The following is a 23,849-nucleotide window of genomic DNA, read 5'->3' on the forward strand; positions in this document are numbered from 1 at the left end:
GGTGCTTTATCTACTATACCACCTAGCTGCCCCCTCAATAACTTTTAAGTATGTAAAGGGATATTGGGAAACTAAGTGGCACAGTAGATAATGCACTAGGTCTTGAGTTAGGAAGACCAGAGTCCAAATCCTTAAGTACTTAGCAGCTGTGTAACCCTGGGTAAGTCACTTCATCCTATTTGCCTCAGTTTCCTCATCTGTAAAATGGACTGGGGAAGGAAATGGCAAAGTACTCCAGTATCTTTGGCAAGAAAACCCCAAATGGGGTCTCATAGAGAAGGATACCAATGACAACAAAATTCTTGTTACAGAAGCAGCAAACCCCTCTGCACTTAGCAGCTGATCTTGGAAATGTGGAATTGGTGGATACTTTGCTGAAGGCAGGCTGTGATCTGAAAGTAGTTGACAAGGTAACTATCTAAATGACTGCTATTGCTCCAGGTTCAGCATTAGCTCATCTGCAGCTATGAAATACCTATCCAAGATTGTTTGTGTTACTATTTAGTGAAATTTCATATTTGCAGGAGTTAGTGTGAAAGGCAAAGGAATAAGTTTATATTAACTTTTTTAAAAGGAGAAATGTCACTTTATATCTTCCAAGTATCTAAAATATATAGTTTTACTTAAAGTCAATCTCTAACTGAATATTAAACACAAATTATTCACAATTTATTGTTAGTCCACAGAGTTTATAAGGTATTAGAAAACTTCTTTATTCTTCAATTTCTCTAGAAGGAGAAATCCCCTTCTTCCAGACTTGTTGGAAGTATTTGTTTGCTTAGGCACCCCCTCCCCTCTCTTTAATTGTTATTTATTTCTTTTGTTTTGATTTCACTTTCATTTCTGAATATATTTTTATTCTCTCTCCCAACAACTATCCCTTGTAAAAAAAAAGACTAAAATTTTTTAACAAGCAGCTCAGCAAAACTAACACATCAATTATCTCTGATAGAATATTCATTATTTCATACTCATAATTCCCCACTTCTGCAAAGACTTGAAGAAAGTACATTTCCCCCCCATATCTACTTGGGACCAAGTTTGTTTGCTACAATTAAATAGCATTTTATTTTATTTTTATTTTTATTGTTGGAAAGTCTCTTTTTCAAAGGATGAAGGAAAACAGCTCCACCTATATCAGACATTGCCATCTTTGCATTAGTTAGGTCTGAAGGACTGGGTTGGTGGGAAGGAGAAAACATATAGGCTATTTTCAAAGGTCCAGAAAATGTAGCCTTAGCCCAGCAATGAGGCTGAGAATCAAAGTCAGGTCACTTTTGTGCCTGAAAAATCTGAATTGTACCTACCCCACCTAAGCATCTCTCCACATCCCTAGATGAAGTAGGCAACAATGGAAGATACTGACAAAGAGATTTTGGACCTGAGATGGTTTTGTCTCACTGTGTCCCCTCAATTGATTGGAAATCAACTCCCTCTTGCTATCTTTTGTTTAAGGTCAAGTTATAGTAAATTTAGTAAAAAGACCCTTCAACTTTGAGTCAGAAAAGATGAAAGTCTGAATCCTGTCTCTGATACTAGCTGTGTACAATGATCAAGTCATTGGAACTCATCAAGCCTCAGTTTCCTCACTTGTAAAATAGGGTTAATAATACCCATAGAACTTATCTCACAAAACTCTCTTGGAGATCAAATGAGATCAAGCATAAAAATTGCTTCATAAATTTCCTTTTCTAACATTTTACCATCCTGGGTAAGTGATGTTTCTGAGACCTGGTGAGTTATTAATGGATAGAAAAAAAAAGAAAAAAGAAAAAGATGTTTGAACTATGACCAAGTCTGGCTCCCCTCTCCCTGAAATTTTATTTCTGGGAAGTGTCACAGAATTAGTGATAATACCAACACCAGGAGTCTTTATTCTCCCATTCAAGCATATACTCCTAAAAATAAATATACTCCAAATATACTCCAAAAAATAAAAAAAAACAAAAGCCCCCCCCCAAACCCCCAGGAAAAAAACTCTCTGGCTCCCAGCATGCTGCTCTCCTAATAGACTAATTGCCATGATTGTGAATGGTGTTGAAAGCCAGCTCTCAGATGGCATAGATTAGGGGGTTGTGTAAAGGCCTTGGAGTAGCAGTACTTTGTAATCCAATTACTGTGCCTCTGATTAGAGTTTGATTGCTTTCAGCCCTAATTTTCAGGCTCATGGAAGACTCTCAATACGTGGAAAATGGCCAATGCTGGTGCCTGTGGGAATTGTACTTGTAGTGAGTCTCCAGATGATTCAGGAATGATCAAGATAGGGACACAGTTCCTCAAGTCCCTTCACACCACAGAATGGGGTTCTGGATGTGGCTCTCCCCAGCCATATATATTATTCTGATATTCCCATATTCCAGGGTCTTGACCAATTGTGCTCTGAAATTAATAGCTCAATCTTAGGACTGGCCTTTAGAATCCAAGGTGGTACCTTGGGACTAAGATAGAAGAGTCCCATCAACAACGAAACCCAGCAGAAGCAAACCTGTTTCTTTTGCTGGTTGTTCTAGTCTGGGCACTTCCATGTTATTCTACTAGGTTAAGAGGCAGTATCATGTAGAGGGAATTTGGACTTGACCAACTAACAGCTGATAGCTAGTTCTTGCTTTTGCTGGCCTAATTTTCTCCTTCTCAGTAGCCCTCGTGTGTGTGTGTATATATATATATATGTATATATATATATATATCCCTTTCTCTTTGCTCATTCTATTGTTAGGGGGCCCAATTAATGAGTCCCCTCCCCAACATTTAGATATACTGAGTGTCCCTCCTAGGTCCTTGCCAGAACCAGGAATTCTAGTTATGATTTAATTACTGGCTCTGCAGTCCCTAGCTCTGTTTTTGCCCAAGGTCTTTTTGCCTTCTGGTTGCCCATTATCAGTGCCCACTGTTCTTGGCCTGCTTGAGGCCATCCTTGTCCTTTTCGTTTTATGTGAACATGGGGTCTGGTCTTAATCACTTATTATCAGCAACTGAAGTCTTCTTTGACATCTAAAAGCCCTCCTTAACAAGCATGTTTATAACTTGATTATAAGTTCTAACTGTCCCTTAGTGGTGCCAATTTCTGACATCCAGACCCAACTTCAAACTGACTGAATTATTTGACAGATCATTTTCCTCTCTCTTCTTCCTTCTTCTCTCCCTCTATAAATGGAGAACATGATCCCTCTTTGCTAGAGTATCTTCCAACTCTCAGCCCATTGTGCCATCACAGTGCCCAATAAAATTCCATATTGCCTGAGAGAGCCCTCATCTTGTCATTTCTTTCTCATGCATCTTATGCCAAACTCTAATATTTTGGGGGTGCAAATCCCAATACAATTACTACCCTTGGTCCACATCACCTAAGCTATTGCTTTCTAATTGGTCTCTTTGTCCCAAATCTCTAATCACTTCAATCCATCCTTTACTCAGCTAAGTGATTCTCCTAAATGTGTAAGTCTAACCATATCACCCCAACTTCCCTCCCCTCTACCTAACAAACTCCAGTGGTTCCCTATTACCTTCCAGAACAAACATAGAAATCTCTATTTGACTTTTAAAGCTCTTCACAACCTGGCCCCTTCCTACCTTTTCAGTCTTTAGGGGGTGTCTTTTTTTGGTATTTTATTTTTGTGGAGGCAATTGGGGTGGAGTGCCTCCATGTCTTATACAGTGAGTGAATTTTTAGGGAGGAGGTTTGGAAGATGGGACTGGAGTGCCAGCCCAGTGAAGTGCCTTGGGCATCCAGGGAACATTTGGATTTTTTTTTCCCCTGAGGGAGAAAGGTAGAAACTGGAGACCTCTGCATGGGAGGGAAAGGGCTTTGAAATAGGATTGCATTGGGAGATGAGAAGGGTCAGGAGTTTTTATTTATATAATTTATATTTATTTATATTTATATATTATATTTATATATTATATATATAAAATATATACACATATATTTATATATTATATTTATATAATGACTATGCCTGTCCATCCTGATTGCTTTTTGAACCCTGGTATTTGGCCAGTGAATTGTTTGTGACCACAGGATAAAATGTCAGACAGGGACAACAGTGGTGACAAGGTGAGCCCTTGTCTACTGTATAAGGAAGAAAGAGTGTGGGCAAGTGAGAGAAAGCAATGTGATTTTGCTTATGCTCTTGGGTTGAATTTCTCAGCCATAGGGTAGATTGGAGACATATTTGGAAGTTTTATGACATTTTTTGTTCCTTTTTCTGATTAGGCAACCCAACCACTCTTTGTCCTCCATCTCCTAATATTTCCCCTTCCCAAATGTCATCCTGCAGTGGCAGGTTTAGAAATGAATGGTGGCTAAAAGAGCCCTGCCAGTCACATTGTTTTTATTCTCAGCAAGGAAAGACTGCGTTAGCTGTAGCATGCAGGAGCAACCACTCTCTCATCGTAGACATGATCATCAAAGCAGAGAGATATTACAGCTGGAGACAGGTAAGGAAGAAGGATTTTGATTTAGCTGTGGGGTTCCCTGAGAGAGAATCAGGGTATTTGTTTAAAGCTGCTTTCAAATCTGTCCTCAGACACTTACTAGCTGTGTGACCTTGGGCAAGTCACTTAACTTCTGTTTGCTTTGTGGGCAGATAGGTGGCTCAGTGGATACAACTGGACTTGGAATCAGGAAGACCCGAGCTCAAATCCAGCCTAGTTCTGTGGTCCTTCGAAAGTCATTTAACCTCTGTGTACCTTAATCTACTGGAGAAGGAAATGGAAAACCATTCTAGTATTTTGTCCAAGGAGAGCCCCTGGACAATACTGGTGTGGTGTAGTCCAAAGGGTTAGGAAGAGTCACCTATGACTGAACAGCAACAAAAGCCCTTTTCATGACTAGGCTTTCCGACTGGAACTGCAAACCATGGCAGAGAGGAAAAAGGATCAAAATCACTTCATCCCACTTCACCAAAAACACCCCCCACATGTAGACCTTCAGAAAACTTGGCCAGGTTTAAGGTGCCTTAGGATATAGCATCTACCAAAACCATAGTTCATGAGCTCCCATTGTTCTGAGACTTTTACTAAACCAATCACAGGGTGCATTAATTCAGAACAAAAGACAATACAGTCAACTATATGACAAGAAAGATTTCCACTACATATAGTATATTACATTCTCAGTAGGAAAGGGAATACTATAATCTGTGAACATTCATTGGAGGGGGCTAAACATTGGGGACCATATGTGACCAGTATGCATATAGCTAGAGGCAATTCAAGCTTCAAGTGCTGGGGTGCCACCCTCAACTTGTGGTGATATCCTCTTGCTGTTGGGTCTCTCCTAGGGTGCCCTTGGCTACTATCTACTGACCATCTGCTTGGATAGGCTTCCATGTTAACCAGCTTGGTATCTCTGGGAGCTCAGCTTTGCCATACTCACAGCCTCAGGCAATTTTAGCTTTTTGGAAATGTATCCAGTCTGCCCCATTTTTAGAAAATCCCTTTAGGTATTTGTATTCCAAATACCTATTTGTTGTCCAGAGCAGCTAGGCAGCCCATGGATAGAGCACAGGGCCAGGAATCATCAAGTCACTTAACCCCTTTGGTCTCAGTTTCTTCATTTGTAAAATGAACTGGAATAGGAAATGGCAAACCATCTTTGCCAAGAAAACCCCACATGAGGCTATGAACAATTTGTATTTTAGGCAAGTCAAAGGGGCTCCACTGCCTGAAGGACTGAAAAGGTGACTCATGACCTTTCTCCTGTCTCTTCTCCCCACCCCATTATTCTATATCAGTCACAGAATGTTTGATCTAGAAGGAATCAACTGTTTCCCTCATCTCATTTAAGAAGGTCCAAAAGAGGGAAGTGACTTGACCAAGGTCCCACAACTAATAAGTAGAGTTAGGTTTTATTCCACTTTGCTGACTCCAAGTACCAGGGCTCTGGTATCATGACCACATGCCTTAACAATACTTCAACCATCCCTTCCTTAGCCCCATGCTAAAGGGAAGCTTGTCTCAAAGTGTCCCCAGCTGCTGGGTGGTAATGGCTCAAAGCCTGAACCTTGGGGTTCTTGTCTCTTTGCTTCATAGCAGGTTTTGATTACCTGACCAGCCTCAGTCACTGAGATCAAATACACTTCCTTATAATGTATTCTTCAAGTTGTAGTTCTGAAAATGATGCCCTAACTTCTTTTTGTTTTAACTCTCCCAGTTGGGAAGTTGCACAAGTTTTGTTCTGGCATTATGTGGTAACTGCGTTTGAAATGATACAGTGTTAGATGAGAGTTGTCCAAAAATCCTGCCCTGAGCTTTCTCCTCTTCTCTTTGTTTTACTTCTTCCTCCTTTCTCTTATCCTTTCTCCCATTTTCCCCCCTACCCTTCTTCTTTCTCTTAGATTCCCTTTGATTTTCTATTAGATAAATAAAAGTATCATTAGGTTCTGAAGAAGTAGGAAAAGGGATGGTATTTTTAAACTATGCCTCAGAGAAATGGGGAAGCTAGGATAGTAGATGAATTCTGTTTTCTATGCTATTTCTTGTTTAGCTTGGTAGGAAAATGGAAATACTGGTTGAGAAATGGTTTTCTCTGGCAAAATGTTCTTGATTAAATGGAAGTTATCAGAAAACCATTATGGTTGAAAAACTATTTTTTATGCTTTAGTAAGTCTAGTACAGAGAATGTGAATGAATCAATGAATGCATGAAGCATTTATGACAGGTAGCTGGAATAGTGGATGGAGTGACTAGTCTAGAGTCAGGAAGACCTGAGTTCAAATCCCACCTCAGATACTTACTAGCTGTGTCACCTTGGACAAATCACTTAACTTCTCATGCCATTCCCCTCCCACCATGCTCTTCAAGGCTTTACACTGCAGAACAGATGCTGATGTAAGCAGATTTTCTCAGTGGGGGTTCTCTATACTAACTAAATCATTGGTCTGGTTCCCCTTCTCCCTACTCCCATCCCAAAGAAAAAAATAATCTTCATCTTAACTTTGTAAGATAGGTAAATCAGGTACTATTTATTATTATATAATAGTAAGTTGTATCATTTATCAAATGCAAATGTATTATTATATATTTATTTGTGCTATAAATTTATCATTATATGTTTATAATATATATGATATATTTACATATTAAAGATAAGTGAATTTAGGGGCGGCTAGGTGGTGTAGTGGATAAAGCACCAGCCCTGGAGTCAGGAGTACCTGGGTTTAAATCTGACCTCAGACACTTAATAATTACCTAGCCGTGTGGCCTTGGGCAAGTCACTTAACCCCATTGTCTTGAAAAATCTTTAAAAAAAAGATAAGTGAATTTATCATCTATATATAATTTCAATTATGTTTATAATGTGATATATCTTTAAAACATTGCACAATACATTTATAATAACAATATATACAACTGATCACATTTATTATGATGTATATATGTATTATAATGATATGAATTCATTATTATTATTATTATTATTATTATTATCATCTTTTTATAGATAAGGGAACTGAGATATGGAGCTGTTAAATCTCATGTTGAAGATTACACAGTCAGTGAGGGCAAACCTAGGTCTCTTGAATATCAGACTTTCCATTGCTTCTCATAAAATCTCCAGAATTGTAGCAATAGAAAGTAGAGGTCTCAATATATAGACTGACTCCTAAATATTTCCTCTGAGCCTAGAGTCCAAATCCCACATTTGAGTTTATTTTCTTGTTGTTTCTCTTGCTCCCAAAAGCCAGGCATGATGGAGACTTTTGGTATGGGGTGGTGGGTGGGGGAATGAATTCCGGGGGATCAGGATATGATAAATGTGTCAAGCTGTCATTCCAAGAAGTGACTCAGTTTCTGATTCAAATGACTCATTCCTACTCTTCCTCCTTGAAAAGACTAATCAGTTTAGTGTAGCTAGGTGGCACAATGGATAAAGCAGTAGACCTGGAGTCAGGAAGACTCATCATTTTCCTGAGGTCAAATTTGACCTCAGATACTTATTAGCTGTGTCACCCTGGGCAAGTCACTTAATCTGTTTACCTTAGTCTCTTCATCTGTAAAATGAGATGGAGAAGGAAATGGCAAACCACACTAGTATCTTTGCCAAAAAATCAAACCAATCAAACAAACAATAAAAGATTAAATGGGATCACATGTTATTCAGACATGACTGGATAACAAACATGATATCATATAAGGGAGATCAGGAACAATTTATTTAAAATAGCAAGGCTGGGGTCAGCAATTAAATCATCCACAAATTTTACTGACACCCATAGCCCTGAGCAAACCAGGGCAGACTACTCCCAACACTCCTTTTCTCCAATCCTATGCCCACCCCCAATGATGGAAGCTTGGGAGTCTTACTGAGTCTTGGACTTGTGGCCTGAGGTAAACCTAGGCAAGCCAAAGATGGGATAGCAATGTGCCTATCACCAGTCAGTGATTCTACAGAAGATGGAAGCCACTGCAACAGCGGAATATGCTCTTATTTCTGTAGAAGGCCTGGTAGAGTATGGATTACATAAAAACAATCAAACAGGAATCATCAGGATCTTGGGATAAACTCAGCTCTGATGTAACCATGCCCACCTTTAGAATCATCAGGAGAGGAGGAGAAATCTCAAGGCTCCAATCTTCAGCAGAACACGGTGTACCTCCCTATTTTGGAATCCCCAGCTATTTGGTCTTCCCAGTTTCTACTAAGTCATTTTTTCAAATCACTGTCTGTCCTGAGAACTATTGGGTCATTAGTTGCTCTACCCTTTTCAGAAGTTCAGCTAGATTTGTGGAAAGAATATATTATAACTTAATATACATAGAATAATAGAATAAATATTATTAGTGCATTTATATACAGATCAAATGAGATAAAATTTATAGAACACAGCATAGTGCTTGGGATATAGTAGGTGCTTGATAAATGTTTGAGAAATACTTATATTGTTATATTTGATCTTTACCACAACGCTGTGAAGTTGGTGATATTATTATACTGATTTTGTAATAAGGAAGCAAGGCTGAGAAAGGGTTAAGTAATTTCCCCAGAGAAATAGATACCTATTAAATATCCAAGGCTGGATTTGAACTCAGGTTTCCTGACTCCAATTTTATAATTGTTTTGTCTTGAACTAAAGTTATCTTTTATCTAAATTAGTAGTAATAAGCATGTTTTTAAATTTAATTATTTATTTTTTATTCTGACTTTAAACACCAATAAAAGGAGGCTATTTCCACATAAATATGGTGATGCAAAAAATACATATGAACCTATGTCTTCATCTTGTACAATTTGTTTTTTTTTTAAGTATGTAAAAATTCCCCACATTTCTTTAAAAAATTGTCCTGCTTGTTTGTGCCATCTTTTGAATTTTGGTTTCCCTTATGTGTATATTTTGAAATGTTTCAAGAGCTTTTTTTGGGGGGGGGACATTGCTATTGTTAACTTCTTTTCCCTTAATTTCTTCTACCCAATTAAAAATCAAGAGAGATAAAAATCCTTGTGATGTAAAAATTATTTAAGAATTCATTGATAGGTACTGCTGTTAATTATATTTATTCACACAAAAATATTTTAATAATTAATTTATTATATTCTTGGTTACAAGGATAGAATGGATTAGAATGGATATAATATAAGTTTTACAGAAGAAGGTAGGATTTATACATCAAAAAACAGAGCAGAAGGTGAACATCTGCATCAGATGAAAGAATACCCTGGTCAGTAGACACTGGGAACATAGCTCAAATTCGCAGACTCATCATTAACTTTATAGCTATAGCTAGTTACATGACATTCTTGTCTGAAGCAACTAGAGTTATTAAAGCTGATCTAGAGACTCTCTTATCACTAAGCGGTTCATCGCCTGAGCTAAAGTTTGATGTCTCAGCTAATTTCTGCAGATTCTAACAAATGAAATGACCTGCTGCGTCTAGCAAATGGCAGAAACCAGAAAAATTCTTCTATGACACTTGTAACAAATAAGCAGAGTCGAGTCAAACAAGCCAATAGATTTAGATTCATTTACTGCCCACTCCCCCTTTACCTCCCCTTCCATATTTGAATAATCTTCTCAGGGTCCATAGTTGGGAGAAATGACAAGTGCCTCCCCCATTTCATCCTTCCTACACTAGTAGATTCTTTTTACCCTCCCTTTCTTCTCTTTCTCCTCAGAACACAAACAATCCACTCCTTAGTCCCATTTTTCTTACTTAACTTCCCAAATACCATTTGAAGATATTAAGGTGCTAAAAAGATAATTGTTTCCCTTTTAGAAGGTTAGCAACACATCATCATGAAACCCCTTCCAATTATTTAATTAAATTTCTTTGTTTTAGTTTCTCCTGATTCTTAGATTTGTATTCCTATCTTGCTATTGTGTTTTCATCAGAAATACTTCATTAAATATTTTTTTAAACCATTAAAACTCCATTTCTCAAGGGTAGCTAGGTGGTGCAGTGTATAGAGCACCAGCCCTGGAGTCAGGAGGACCTGAGTTCAAATTCGATCTGAGACACTTAATAAGTGTGACCTTGGGCAAGTCACTTTAACCCCATTGTCTTGCAAAAAGAAAAAATTAAAAAAAACCTCCATTTCTCCCTTTCCCCAAAAGTTCATGCTCAGCTTTGCTGAGTAAGTTGTTCTTAGTTGTAAGTTTATCTTTTTTTGTCTTTGGAATGTTGTATTCCAATTTTTCCCCCCTCTCATTTATGGTAGAAACTGCCAGATCTGTGTGATATCCTGACTATGGTTCCTTGTTACTTGATGGGCAGTTTTCTAGTTGCTTGTAGTATTACTCTATATTTGTGGGACTTTTTCTTTTGAGATTCTTTTCAGGAGACAATCAGGGGTAGCTTTATATTTTTACTCTGACTGCTGGTTCTAATAGATTTGGGCAATCTTTCTTTATGATTTCTTGAAGTACAGAGTGTCCCCAAAACCTTAGCACAGTTTTAATTTATAGATTTGTTGAATAATATATTTAATTACTATTAAGCAAGCCCAAAACTTAAAATTTTTAAAAATCATAGTTTTCAGGAGTTTAAGGATTCTTAAATTACCTCTCCTTGACTTGTTTTTCAGGTCAGTTGTGTTTTATATCAGGCATCTTTACATTTTCTTCTATATTTTCAATCTTGATTTTGTTCTAATATTCCTTTCTGGCTCATGGAGCTACTGATTTCCATTTGATCTATTTTAGTTTTCAAGGACTCCATTTTTTGGATAAAGTTCACTACATTCTTTTCTAATCTATTTATTCTTCTTTCCATTCTTTCCTGAAGGCTTTTATCTTTTTTTTAAGTCTTGCTTCATTACCTCTAGGTATTTATGTAGACCATGTAGAAAATCCATTTTTTTCCCCTTTGAGATTCTGCTCTTTGTTAGGTAGTTGTTCTGTCCTTTTAAGAGACCTCTAGTTGGAAAAGAATCATTGCTCTTAGTCAATATTTTCTTTCATTTATTTATATAACTTTCCCACTTTAGTTCTTTAATTAAAATTTTCCGTCTGAATCAGGATTCAGCCCTGCTGAATTTTTGGGTGGGATGGTTGGTTCTACTTTGTCTCATCATGGGACCCCTTTGGCTGGATAAAAAGGGAGGATAAGAATTAGACTTGTGATTTCAATGATATAGGCAAAGAAACTCCCACTATCAATGAAGGTCAGCACCTTTTTTTGAACTGATAAAAAAAATTGCCTAGAGCATTGAGAAATTGAGTGATTTGCCCAAGTTTACACAGCCAACATATGTTTATCCACTATACCATATTTGTCCTGAATGAATGAGCTCTCCATCACCACAAAGCATCAGAATCTCAAAGTTTAATGAAAATTTAGGGGGGGGGGGATGACATAGCTTGCCCTCATAGATTTCTAAGAAACAGATAAAAGAAATAAATTCCTTTTTCACATAATAGCAAAATTCTGTGCTCTTGAGGATAATGAAAGTTTCATAAAGATATGCTCATTTCCTTATTCTTTTATTTCCTCCAGTTCCGCCTGGCTCCTGCTCTTGCTGACAACATGTTTTTTGGCAAGCAGGCAGCTTCGTGCTCTTCTGGCTGTGGAAAATGAGAAATATAGATTAGGGCTTTGGAGCTTTCCTAATGGAAGCCAAAAGGACAGCATAGCTAAGCCGCCCCAATAGCCTTGACAGATTGGACTGGTGGTACAAAGTGCCATACTCAGAAAATAGAAGGATTCCTTTGTTACCCCGGGATTCTCATTACAATGAAACTGTTGAATGTGCAAAGGATTTGGACAGAGCCATTACAGCACTTATCTTTTCCCTTAATTCCTGTCTCTAAGAGGCAGCTCTGTTGTGGCATTGAACTTGAGTGACCAGCAACATCTTAGAGACAGATGGGCTTTTGTGAATGAAACCTTTGGGATGAATTTCACAAGTATGTGGGAGAAAGATCACTGACCTAGAATCAGGGGACCTGGATGCAACTCTCAACCAGTTGTGGGATTACCTTTGAGTCTTACAGTCTTCACCTGAAATGATACCCATTTAAAAAATAATTTAAAAATAAACTATCTCATAGTTGTAAGGAAATCATTTTTATAAGCTTTAGAGCATTTTATAAATGAGTTATTATTAGATATGAGTGCCCTGGGAAGATTTATGAAATGAGGTGACTTTTACATTTGCTCTTCTGGGAGTGAGGATAAAGCTCATAGATTTAGAGTTAGAACAGAAGGAGAGTGTGTATTCTTTTAAAACAGTGCTAAACACTATAGGATTTGACAGGAATGCTCCAAAATTTATTTATTTTTTTGCAAGGCAATCAGAGTGACTTGCTCAGGGTCCCACAGTTAGCAAGTGTCAATTGTCTGAGTTTGGATTTGAACTCAGGTCCTCCCAGCTGTGCTATTTACAGCACTACCTAACTGCCCCTCCTTAATTTATTCCTGTGTGTAGACCAACTGGGTCCACACAGGCTGGAGTGCCTCTCACGACTATCCCTATGAATTTACATGATGGACCAGGTTCAGGCCTGGGAGAACCTGGTCTCTCTAGGGAGGGCTCAGATGCCTTTTTTTCATTGTCTCTTGCTCTTTATTTCACAATTCTGTAGCCCTGGGGAAATAATTTAAAAGTTTGGGTTTGACTTTAGTTCTTCCATCAACCTAAATGGAAAAGTAGAAAAGTATTCAAAGTACATAGTATATTAGTTATAGGACAGCTATTTATTTCTTCCATATATAAGCAATGTTAAAAACACAAAAGTGTGTATTGACAAAGATTAAATATGATGCAGTCACTTAGATTTACTGTTATACTCTCCTGGGAGGTTGATACTTAAACCATGAAATATTTTATGGAAATGTTGAATCAGCATTAACTTCATCTTTGGCCCCAAGGTTCATGTCTTCTAGTAGTCAGGTTAGGGTTTGGGTTCTTCCTGCTGATGATCTCTTCTTAAGAGCCACTTCCCAGACTCTAACACTGACTGAGAGACCCAGGAGTTCCCAATCTCTCAGATTCATAGAATGGTCTCCAAGGTCTTACTTACTCACTCAGGTCACTCAAGTCACATGTGCTCAGAGAAAGAAAAATAAGGCAGATGATGCAGCAAAACATCCAAAGTCCAACCTCACCTTTCCCATCCAAGCATGGGCTCCATGTGCTATATATGGAGTTTACATTTTATACTCATTGTGGGAAGTTCTAGAGAGAGTAACATGCCATAAATTCTAGAGATAGGAAGGGGGAGAAAGTCTCAGGAACTGGTATGGTATACTGATGGGTGGCCAAAGCTAGTCAGCTCCCTCTGACCCAGCTTTGATATGTTTTCAACTCAAAGTGCCAAACTCTCATGATGATTCAGAACACATCTTTCTGGAGTGAATTATTGAGTCCAAACTTAGCTAATTCAGACATAGGTTAAGGTGACCTGGTCATGATAGAAGGAAGAAAGACTCTGGTCCCTGATAATTTAAGTTTTTAATATTATTGATCTTTGCCCCATCCCAGGAAATACCTTTTTCCTATACTATTTCTGGTCCCATTATTACTAACCTTTTCTTATTTTTCCCCTTAAAATAAACAGAAACAGATGTGTTTATATAAATAGAGAGAGGTGACTATCTAGCAAAAATCTAAACTTTGGATCTTAGTTTAATTCAATGATCAGTGTCCTAGAGGGTGCAGAGCAAGTTCTTAAAGTAGGAAGATCTGGATTCAAATTCTACTTTTGGAATATGCTTGCTGTGATCCTGCTCTAATCATTTAAACTCTCAGTGATCCTGGGCTTGCCAGTTTCCTAAAACTAAAAATTGCAGAGAAGATGCCAAACTGCATTGGTAGAAGAAGTTTCTTTATTTTGGAGTTTTCTTTACCAATAAAATTATTTTTATTCCCTATTCCTATCTCTAACTTTATTCCTAGCCTTATCCCTACCCCATTCCCTTTGTTTAGTTGTTTTTCATTTGTGTCTCTTTGTGACCTCTTTTGGGTTTTCTTGGTAAAGGTACTGAAATGGTTTGCCATTTCAGATTTTTCAGATGAGGAACCTGGGGCAAATAGAGTTAAAGTGACCTGTGCAGGGTCACATGTCTAAGGTTAGATTTGAACTCAGAAAGATGAGTCTTGACTCTCGTCCCAGCATTCTATCCACTGTGCCACCTACCTACCCTATGCCAATCTCTGTCTCTATAAAAAATGAAACCATTTCTGCCATTATATGTTACTATCCAAATATAAAATATTTTCAAAGTAAATAAAAGTAATTTTGGAGGGGGAGAAAGTTGCTAACCAGAAGATCATCAAGAAAGGACTCCTTAGGTGATATTCAAGATGAATCTGGGAGGTAGCTAGAACATGAGTATGAGGGACAGAAGGAACTAAAATTGACTGGTTTGGTGGAAAAGGAGAGTGATGTGGAAATTATTCTAGAGAGGGAAGCTGGAGTCAAATTCTGAAAGATTTTTAAGAATGTTAAACAGAAGAATTTATATTTTAGTCTAAGTAATAGGGAGTCACTGATAGTTCTTAAGCAGGGGAGAGGTCACACTTGCATTTTAGGAATATCAATTTGAAAACTTATATGGAGCAGAGAGTGAGCCAATAGAGTTTAACACTCCTGAGTGAGGGAACCAGGTTAAAATATAAAAAAGGACAGCTAAGAGCAGCCCTTGAGTCACAGGACCCAAGTTCAAATTCAGCCATAGAGAATTTCTAGCTGTGTGAACCTTGGACAAGTCACAACTCTGCCTAAAAAGAATGTAATTGGAAAATATTTCAAAAAATCATTTTAAATATAGTAAAACATAGATAATATTACACTTAAAAACTAAATCATTATATAGTCCTTTGGGATTCTTATGTAAAATTTTGTGGCCATTTTTATTTGAGTTTAAAACTACAGGATAGGGGTGGCTAGGTGGCTGTGTGGTCTTGGGCAAGCCACTTAAACCCCAATTGCCTTGCAAAAAACCTAAAAAAAAATGGCAAAAAAAAAAGTTCTGGGGTGCCTAGGTGGCGCAATGGATAAAGCACCGGCCCTGGAGTCAGGAGTACCTGGGTTCAAATTGGGTCTCAGACATTTAATAATCACCTAGCTGTGTGGCCTTGAGCAAGCCACTTAATGCCATTTGCCTTGCAAAAACCTAAAAACAAAACAAAACAAAACAAACTAAAGGATGAAGAATGGAAAGACCTGGCTCAAAGAAATGGATTAGGAGGCCTGTGACCTGCCTTAGACCCAGAGAAAGGTGATAGTCTTTGTAGATAGTCAATAGTTTAAAATGCAACCTTTATGTAAGACTCTCTTGAAAGAAAAGCTATGACACAGCAATATACCATACCCTTTGGAGCTGCAATATGAGCTTTCTCCCAGTTTTCTTGTTTGGGAGGTGCTTTGAAAGATTCTGTTGAGAGACAGAAACTAGACTTGACCCCAGTGCACTGGTATGTAGAACTCAAACTAAACTCGTTTCAGTTATTAAATAATAAAATATTGGATTCTCCCTCTTCCCCTTGGCCACCTAGGTGTAGTAGAGAGAGGGGTTTAAGTCTAGACTCTCCCATTTACTGGTTGGATGCCTTTGGGTGAGGTTAGTTGTGTTTTGAATTCTCTATTCCTTCCTTTTCTCATCTATGAGAAAAGAGGAAAGATGATTCCAGAAATCCCTTCAGTCCTTTCTGTGACTATTTCATTCCTATCCCTTCCTACCCTCTCAACCTTGTACTTTGTGACTAGGAAGAAGAAAAAAATAACACAAATGAGCTCTTACAAGGTCACACCTGAGAAAATCTGCTCTGGCCAGGAAAGATTTCAGGATTCCAGCTATGACAGAGACTTGAAGAAAACAAATGAGAATGTTCAGGGAGGCATCCTCCAAGGCAGTGGGGCGAGAGGCAGTGTGCTGAAGGTTATCCGTGGTGACATTTTCCTGGCTGACATTCTCACTCTCCCTGTGGGCATTTTAACATCAGTCAGGTTACTCTTGGGGTGGAAGCATGTGATTTAAGATTGCAGAATCCCCACATCTCGGAATCAGACAGATAATGCATTATGTTTTTTTATTAGAGATAATGATGAAACGTGGCCTGAAGACAAATGGCCCTGAACAAATGATTTGGACTGGACCTTTATCAGTTTTATCAAGGAGGGAAAATTCTCTGATTAGCCTATAAACAAAGTACACCTGAAACCGTCTGTTGTCTTTATTTTCAATTTAGAAACATAAAGGAAGCGACTGTGACTCACCAATCGGCCCTGCTCTGACATTCAAACAAGATCACAGTTTGGAGACAAAGCAGATCCGATCTTGCCTCTGGAAATTGGCTTACCATCAACTTAAAGCCCAAGAGTGGCGGAAACTGGCTCACTCTTGGGAATTTTCAGATGCTCAGATCAAAGCTATTGAAGAACAGTGGTCAGGTAATAGCCCAGTAGAATTTATTGGAAGAAATGGGGAGCAAGGAATGATGAAACTGGAAGTTTCTGACTAATAGCTGAGGACTAGCAATTGGAGGCTACTATCACCCTGTAAAACAAGAACAGTGATATCAGTGTTTACTGTGGTTTTTAGGAATTTTTAGCCAGTATCTCTTCTTGGAGAATCTCCTTGAAAACAACTGGTTATCTTTGTAATTACTTATTTCTTTTTTTGAGTCAAGTCATAAAGGCTTGAAAAAGAATTGATATTTCCTGACCAAATAATACACAAGTGAATAAATTCCAAAATAACAGCTTGTTCTGTAACTGGTTGGCCACCAGTGATTGATAAATGACCACCACATTAACTGCAATGAAAGAATAAAAATATTTCTTAGGCCTGTTCTATGGCAAATAGGATTAATATATTCTGACTTCTGGTTTTTATAAAACATCCTACAGCAGTTACTGAAAGATAGTCATTCAAAGTAATTAAAGTACTTAAACCACATTACATTTGTTAGTTTAGAAAGCATAGATTGGTTTCTGTTCATTATCTTTGGTCTTATATATGCTTTTTTGTGTTACTACAAATTGTGATTCATTACTGCCAGAGGAAAACAGTTCAGTATTTACTGGACTGGGTTTCAAATTGGTTGCCTCTCATATAATCCTTCCCCCACTTTTTTTATTTTTAAATTTTTTTCCCAATTACATGCAAAGATAGCTTTTAACATCCATCCTTTTGCAAACTTTTGAATGAATATTTTTTCCTTTTTTTTTAATTTTAGGCAATAGGGTTAAGTGATTTGCCCAAGGTCATGTAGCAAGGTAATTATTAAGTGTCTGAGGTCAAATTTGAACTCAGGTTCTTTTGACTCCAGGGCTGGTGCTCTGTCCACCTATGCCATCTAGTTGCCCCTCCCATACATTTTTCTACCACCCTCCCTTCCCTTTCCCCTCTCTATGGCAGCAAATAATCTGATATAAGTTGCACATGTACTATTGAGTTTAGCATATTTCCATATTAGGCATGTTGTGAAAGAAGAATTAGAACTAAGAGGGGGAGAAAGATCATAAGAAAAAGAAACAATATGCCAGAAGTGTTAAAAAATGAACATAATATGCTTTGCTCTGCATTCAGACTCCATAGCTTTTTCTTTGGATATGGATGGTGTTTTCCATCACAGGTCTCTCAGGATTGTCCTTAATCACTGAACTGCTAGTCTCTCATACAATTTTGATGGCTCATATACCCACTCAGGGTGAATTGTTCTTGGTAACATCATAATTTTGACCAGAAAAATAAATGAATCTGCATAAGCAAACATAGGCTATTTCGCAAAAATGAAGATATTGTATTAAAAAACAAAGAAAATCAAATAAATCTATGTGTTTTTGTAGGAAGTGAAAGCTCTTGTGAGCATGGTCATAGAATGTTGCTCATCTGGTTACATGGAATATTGATGAGATATGAGAACCCCATGAAACACTTATATGAGGATCTAGTAAATGCAGGGTTTCCAGAACTAGCAGGTGAGCAAAGAGTTTGTTTTGTTTTATTTTGGCTTTTGTTTTTAACCAATTATTATTATTATTACCTTCTCTTTCTTTGTATTTGCATGTGGGACCTCTGTAAAAATGGCAGAAGACAAGAGCAAAATTACATTACTGAAGCAGTAATACAGTGATGAGTTCATATTCAACCTCAGAGTGACTTTGGACAAGTCCCTTAATCTCCCTGGCCCTCAGTTTCCTGGTCTATAAAATGAGGTCAGACACATGGAGATCTCTTTCAACTAGATGACCTAAGTTCAATTCTTGTCTTTGGCACTTCCCTAGGAGTTTTATTATACATGAATTACATCATCCTCTGGGCTTCTGTTTCTCCTGTAAAATGGGGGTAATAATATCTGAACTAGCTTTTTCACAGGGTTATTATGAGGTTTGGTTATTTCTCTTCCATACTGCCAGGTATAGTGAGCTGTGCTATTATGAGAACTGCCTTTGTGAATATATGTATATACACACACACACACACACACACACACACACACACACACACACCACACACACACATATATATATATATTTCCCATTGTTCTTAAACTAAGTGAGAGAGGGATAGATAAGTTACCATTAAGATTTCTTCTAGATCTAAATTTCTGATCCCAAACATCGTCTTTAGTCAGATAGAAATGAAATGGAGATAGATTGACACTTTACCAGTAGATGTTCTATTCACAAATAGGACTGAAGTTCATTTTGCTAGGGTATCCATATTGGTGATGTCATAGATTCCCTCCAGACTATTCATAAGTCATGCTTCTTAGTGTACCTACCTATTTCTCTGCCTTATGCAGAGGCTTTCCTCATATAATAGCACACTGAGACTTACTAGTAAATTCAGTGTCATTGCAGCCAGATGTGGGGCTAACACCATCACACCAAGGAAAACCTTGCTGATTCAGATGACTGATCTAGTGTCTTGATTTGGGTCATGCTACTAATGGTACTAGGGGATATTTTGTGAAAAAGCCTAATAATTTCTGTCCTTTAGCATTTTGCTGGTAATGTAATAGCTGCAACAGTGTTGATTGAAACTCATCAATCTCCCCTCCAGTACTTTTCATTTTTCTATACTTCTTGTCAATGTGCATTCATGACCCTCCACATTCAAAAATTAAAAACACTTTCCTTAAGAAGAAAGTCTAAGAGTCTTGGACAGCATTAATTAATATTACTAAGGCTGGAATGGACAATTCAGATGTTCATAAAGTGGGTGACCTTGGACAAGTCATTTAATCCTGGGTTCAAATCCAGTCTCAGACACTTAATAATTACCTAGCTGTGTGGCCTAGGGCAAGCCACTTAACCCCATTTGCCTTGCAAAAAAAAAAACCCTAAAAAAAAAGAATAAAGATGAAATGAAATTACATACAATTTCTACAGCTTCAAACTGACTGATTCTGTTAATCAGTATTTCTTACAGAAGTTTAGCTGATGCAAATGAATCATTAAAATGAAGAGGTCAAAAGGGTCTAGAAATGCATGATCAGAAAAGTGGGGTGGGCTGGTTATGTTTCATCACAGTTTAGAACTATACTTATATGTTTAAAATCTTAGAGAAAGCTTTCAGTTATATCATGTAGATTTTGGCAGAGCCTAACAAATAATAGGTGCTTAATAAATGCTTATTAAATTGAATTAAATCATCTGTAGAAGTTCTATTGGAGAAAATGGGCAAGAAACAGCTGTTTGGAATGAGGTGCTAATAGATTTCAATCTGCACTGATGAGATCATAGATTCCCTGCAGTATATAGTTCATGGTTCTCAACTGGCTTATTTATTTCAGTGCCTTTTGGAGAGGCCTTCCTTACATAATGGTATTTTGTTTCTGCTCTGTTTTGTTTTCTTTTTTTTTTGATAGAATAAGTCTTAGAGAATTGCCTGAACCACTAAAAAAACATCAAATGACTTACCCAGGGTCACCTGGCCAGCGTGTATGTCAGAGGTGTGACTTGAACCAATGTCACTGTCTATCCACTATGCCCTTCTCTCCTCAACTAATGTTTTAGTTGAAGAATATATTATTGAAGAATTAATCTAATGTTCTGTGATATCTTATTTACTCAAGCATAGATTTATCCCTATTTCCAAGAGATAGGAAGCATTCAACAATGACAGTGAGGACACTGTGAAGGAGCCTCTCTCTGAATTGGCACTGGGTAGAACTTTTTAAAATCTTTTGAGAAAACAAAAAATAAGCACATGAGAGTTACACAAAGTTGGGAGATTAATAATGAAGTTATCCAGAGGTGAGTCATTGAGGTTCAATGCATTTTGGGGGGATATTCTGAGAGAAATGTAAAATATTAATGAGTAATTGATTTTGGCAAGTTAAGCGTCTCCAAGTTCTGCTTGAAGGCAACAAGATTTCCCATGGGAAAACACTTCCCTTTAGTTCTTCAGGATAGCAATATCTAGTTTATTCAAAGTCCTTTGCAGTGATTCCAATCTTCTGGCATAACAACAAAATAATAGACTTGTAATTTATTAGCACTAGAATCCTCAATCCAAATTACAGATTAATGGATTTTTGTGGGTGAGGCAGGGAATAATGCTAAGTTTTATGAGGAAATGCACTCTTTGTGGCAAGGAGGGAGTGCAGAAGCATGAGGATCATATCAGCCTTACACTTCTGCCAAAGCTCAGGGAAAACATGACATAGGGGAACTATCTCTTCTCTCCTATTGCCCATTCATCTGTGTAAGATTAACTGTAGGATGAGAATTCACAGGAGTGTGCTAGTAAATGTTTAACAACCTTCTCACATGGTAAACTTTTAAATTTAATCTGCTTATTATTTTCAGTCTAGAACTCAACAAAAAAAAAATCAAGGATTGATTTTTTACTTTACTGATTACTGGGGTGTGAGTGCTCATACTGAAAATTTTTAAATTATTTCTCCTAACAGTTTTTTGGGGGTTTGTTTTTAACAAGGCAATGGGGTTAAGTGGATTGCCCAAGGTCACACAGCTAGGTAATTATTAAGTGTCTGAGGCTGGATTTGAGCTCAGGTCCTCCTGATTCCAGGACTGGTGCTCTATCCACTGTGCCACCTAGCTGCCCCCTCTCCTAACAGTTTTGAGTTGGCTCAAGCACACTCCTAGATATTCACAAATTGGGGGCACTCAACATATTTTCCCCTTAATCATACCCTGATAGTTATTCCTAGATCTATGGTTGATAAACCCAAGTTAAATAAAACCAAATAGCAGTAGGACTTGCTTGTGGGTAATATCCTAAATAACTCTAATGGCTGATTTATTATTAGGTGTAACAGAATAATAGTTAAGGTTTACTTTAAGTACCCATAGTACTCTTACAGATCATTTTACACATATTATCTCATTTGATCTCACAACAATCCTTTGAGATATGTCCCATCATTATCTCCATTTAGCAGTTGCAGAAACTGAGGTTGAAGAGACACGAACTTGTCCAGGGTTATACTGCTAGTCTGAGTGTCTGAGGCATCTATGAACTTCAGTCTTCCCGAACACAAATCCAATACTTTATCCAATCCAATCCAATCAACATTTATTGAGTACCTATTAAGTGCCAGGCACTGCATTATATAATTAACAAAAAGAAATGCAGTCTTTGCTCTAAGAAACTTACAGGTCAATCTACTATACCAAGATGCTTCAACATTGTTTTTCCCCTCGGTTATTCTAGTTGACATTGGGATTGGTTGGTTTGTACTTAGGTCCTGAATTTGACTGAAGTTAGTACAGTTTTCTTTGTGAATCCTTTGATGATTTGGAGGTTTTTTTGCATCAAAGAGTATCACATGGTAAAGTTTTAAGAAAGGTCTTTGAATTTGACTCTTATAAGATAAGAGATATCCTTACCGAAATGATGATAATTCATATCTAAGTAAGAACAGTGCTCTGCCCAGACTTGATTTAGGCTTGTCCAGGTAGTCTAGTGTGGGATTAAAGCAAAATGAAAATTTGCATGCCAACATTTAACAAAAAGAGCTTTACTAACCACAGCATGGAAAGAAATTCAGCAAGGACATTACATCAGTGCAACTTCCCTGACTCCATATTTGCCATATTGGAGTATCTGGGCAACAGTGTGTATCATGCTCAAGGAACGTGGGTTTTTTATAATTAGGTATCTGGAAGAAAAGTAAACTGCCTTAGTCATCTGGACCAATTAAATCTCAAAGCTAGTCTAACTATCTTTTAGGGAAAAACCAGTCAGGCAAATGTGGAAATGACCTTAATATATATGACTCTTCCATAAATAGAAATTATACTGTCAGAATCAGAATGTTTAAAACTCAGTGAATTAGATCCTCTCCCACCCCAGTCTTATTTTGTACCAAACCGATGAATAAATCTTTGCTATTTCAGAAAAGCAGTTTTTTCTTTGATGTAAGCTTACCAACAAATTTAAATTTTTGTGAAAATACTGATGATGTTTATAACAGTTGGATAAAATATGTGACTTTTCAATGTTTTTGAAAAAAATACTTCAGTAATTTATCTCTAACAAAAGTATTTTCTTTCCAGAGAGGATTCGAGGACTACAAAGGAGTACAGATACAAGGTCTAAGGAATGTGCAGTTTCATAGTCTCCTGAAAAGAAATAAGGTTTGCATACCCTTTGACCTAGTGATAAAATTTCTAGGCTAATACAATGAGATCAAAGAAAGAAGAAAAAAGACCCAGATATACAAGAGTATTTATGGTAGAGCTTTTTATTTATTTTTTTTTTTTTTAGGATTTTTGCAAGGCAAATGGGGTTAAGTGGCTTGCCCAAGGCCACACAGCTAGGTAATTATTAAGTGTCTGAGACCGGATTTGAACCCAGGTACTCCTGACTCCAGGGCTGGTGCTTTATCCACTACGCCACCTAGCCCCCCCCCACATGCCATGTAGAGCTTTTTGTATTGGCAAAAAACTGGAATCTAAGGTGGGGAAGGTACTTATCAGTTGTTAAATGGCTGAACAAATTATGCTATATAAATATAAAGGAATATTATTGTGATATAAGAAATGAAGGCACAGGCAATTTCAGACAAATCTGAGAAGACTTTTACAAAATGACATGGATGAAAAAGAGCAGAACCATGAGAACAATTGATAGAACATTGAAAAACAATTTTGAATAACTCTAATCAATGCAATGATCAACCATGATTCCAAAGAAATGAAACAAAATGATTTGCTATCCACCTCCTGATAGAGAGATAATGAACCCAGGATATAGAATTACATATGATTTCAAACATGGTTAATGAAGTGATTTGTTTTGCTTGCCTATGCATATTTATTTTTCTTTGTTTAGATTTGGGGAAGTAGAGGGATTTGGGAAAGTAGAGGGATTTGGGGAGGAAAAGGGGAATATGTGGAAATGATCATCTTAATTTGATATTAAATTCATAAAACATAGCATTCCTATAGTGGTATAGCAATCATAATAGTCTAAAACTGCTCTAGCAC

The 23,849-nt window shown here is 37.4% G+C and overlaps 1 protein-coding gene across 1 annotated transcript in view; it reads left to right on the top strand.

Annotated features, from left to right (window-relative positions):
• The window catches only part of ANKDD1B (ankyrin repeat and death domain containing 1B), an 83,693-nt gene that overhangs the window by 57,966 nt on the left and 1,878 nt on the right, over positions 1-23,849 (top strand). Inside the window, exons 11-15 of the mRNA XM_074208747.1 lie at positions 312-410; positions 4,342-4,437; positions 16,631-16,832; positions 18,234-18,365; positions 22,917-22,997. Of these exons, the coding sequence (XP_074064848.1) occupies positions 312-410; positions 4,342-4,437; positions 16,631-16,832; positions 18,234-18,365; positions 22,917-22,978 (591 nt within the window). The 3' untranslated portion in view covers positions 22,979-22,997. The remainder of the gene's footprint in view (positions 1-311; positions 411-4,341; positions 4,438-16,630; positions 16,833-18,233; positions 18,366-22,916; positions 22,998-23,849) is intronic.

The sequence above is a fragment of the Macrotis lagotis genome, chromosome X (assembly GCF_037893015.1).
Source record: "Macrotis lagotis isolate mMagLag1 chromosome X, bilby.v1.9.chrom.fasta, whole genome shotgun sequence".
Taxonomy (NCBI): domain Eukaryota; kingdom Metazoa; phylum Chordata; class Mammalia; order Peramelemorphia; family Peramelidae; genus Macrotis; species Macrotis lagotis.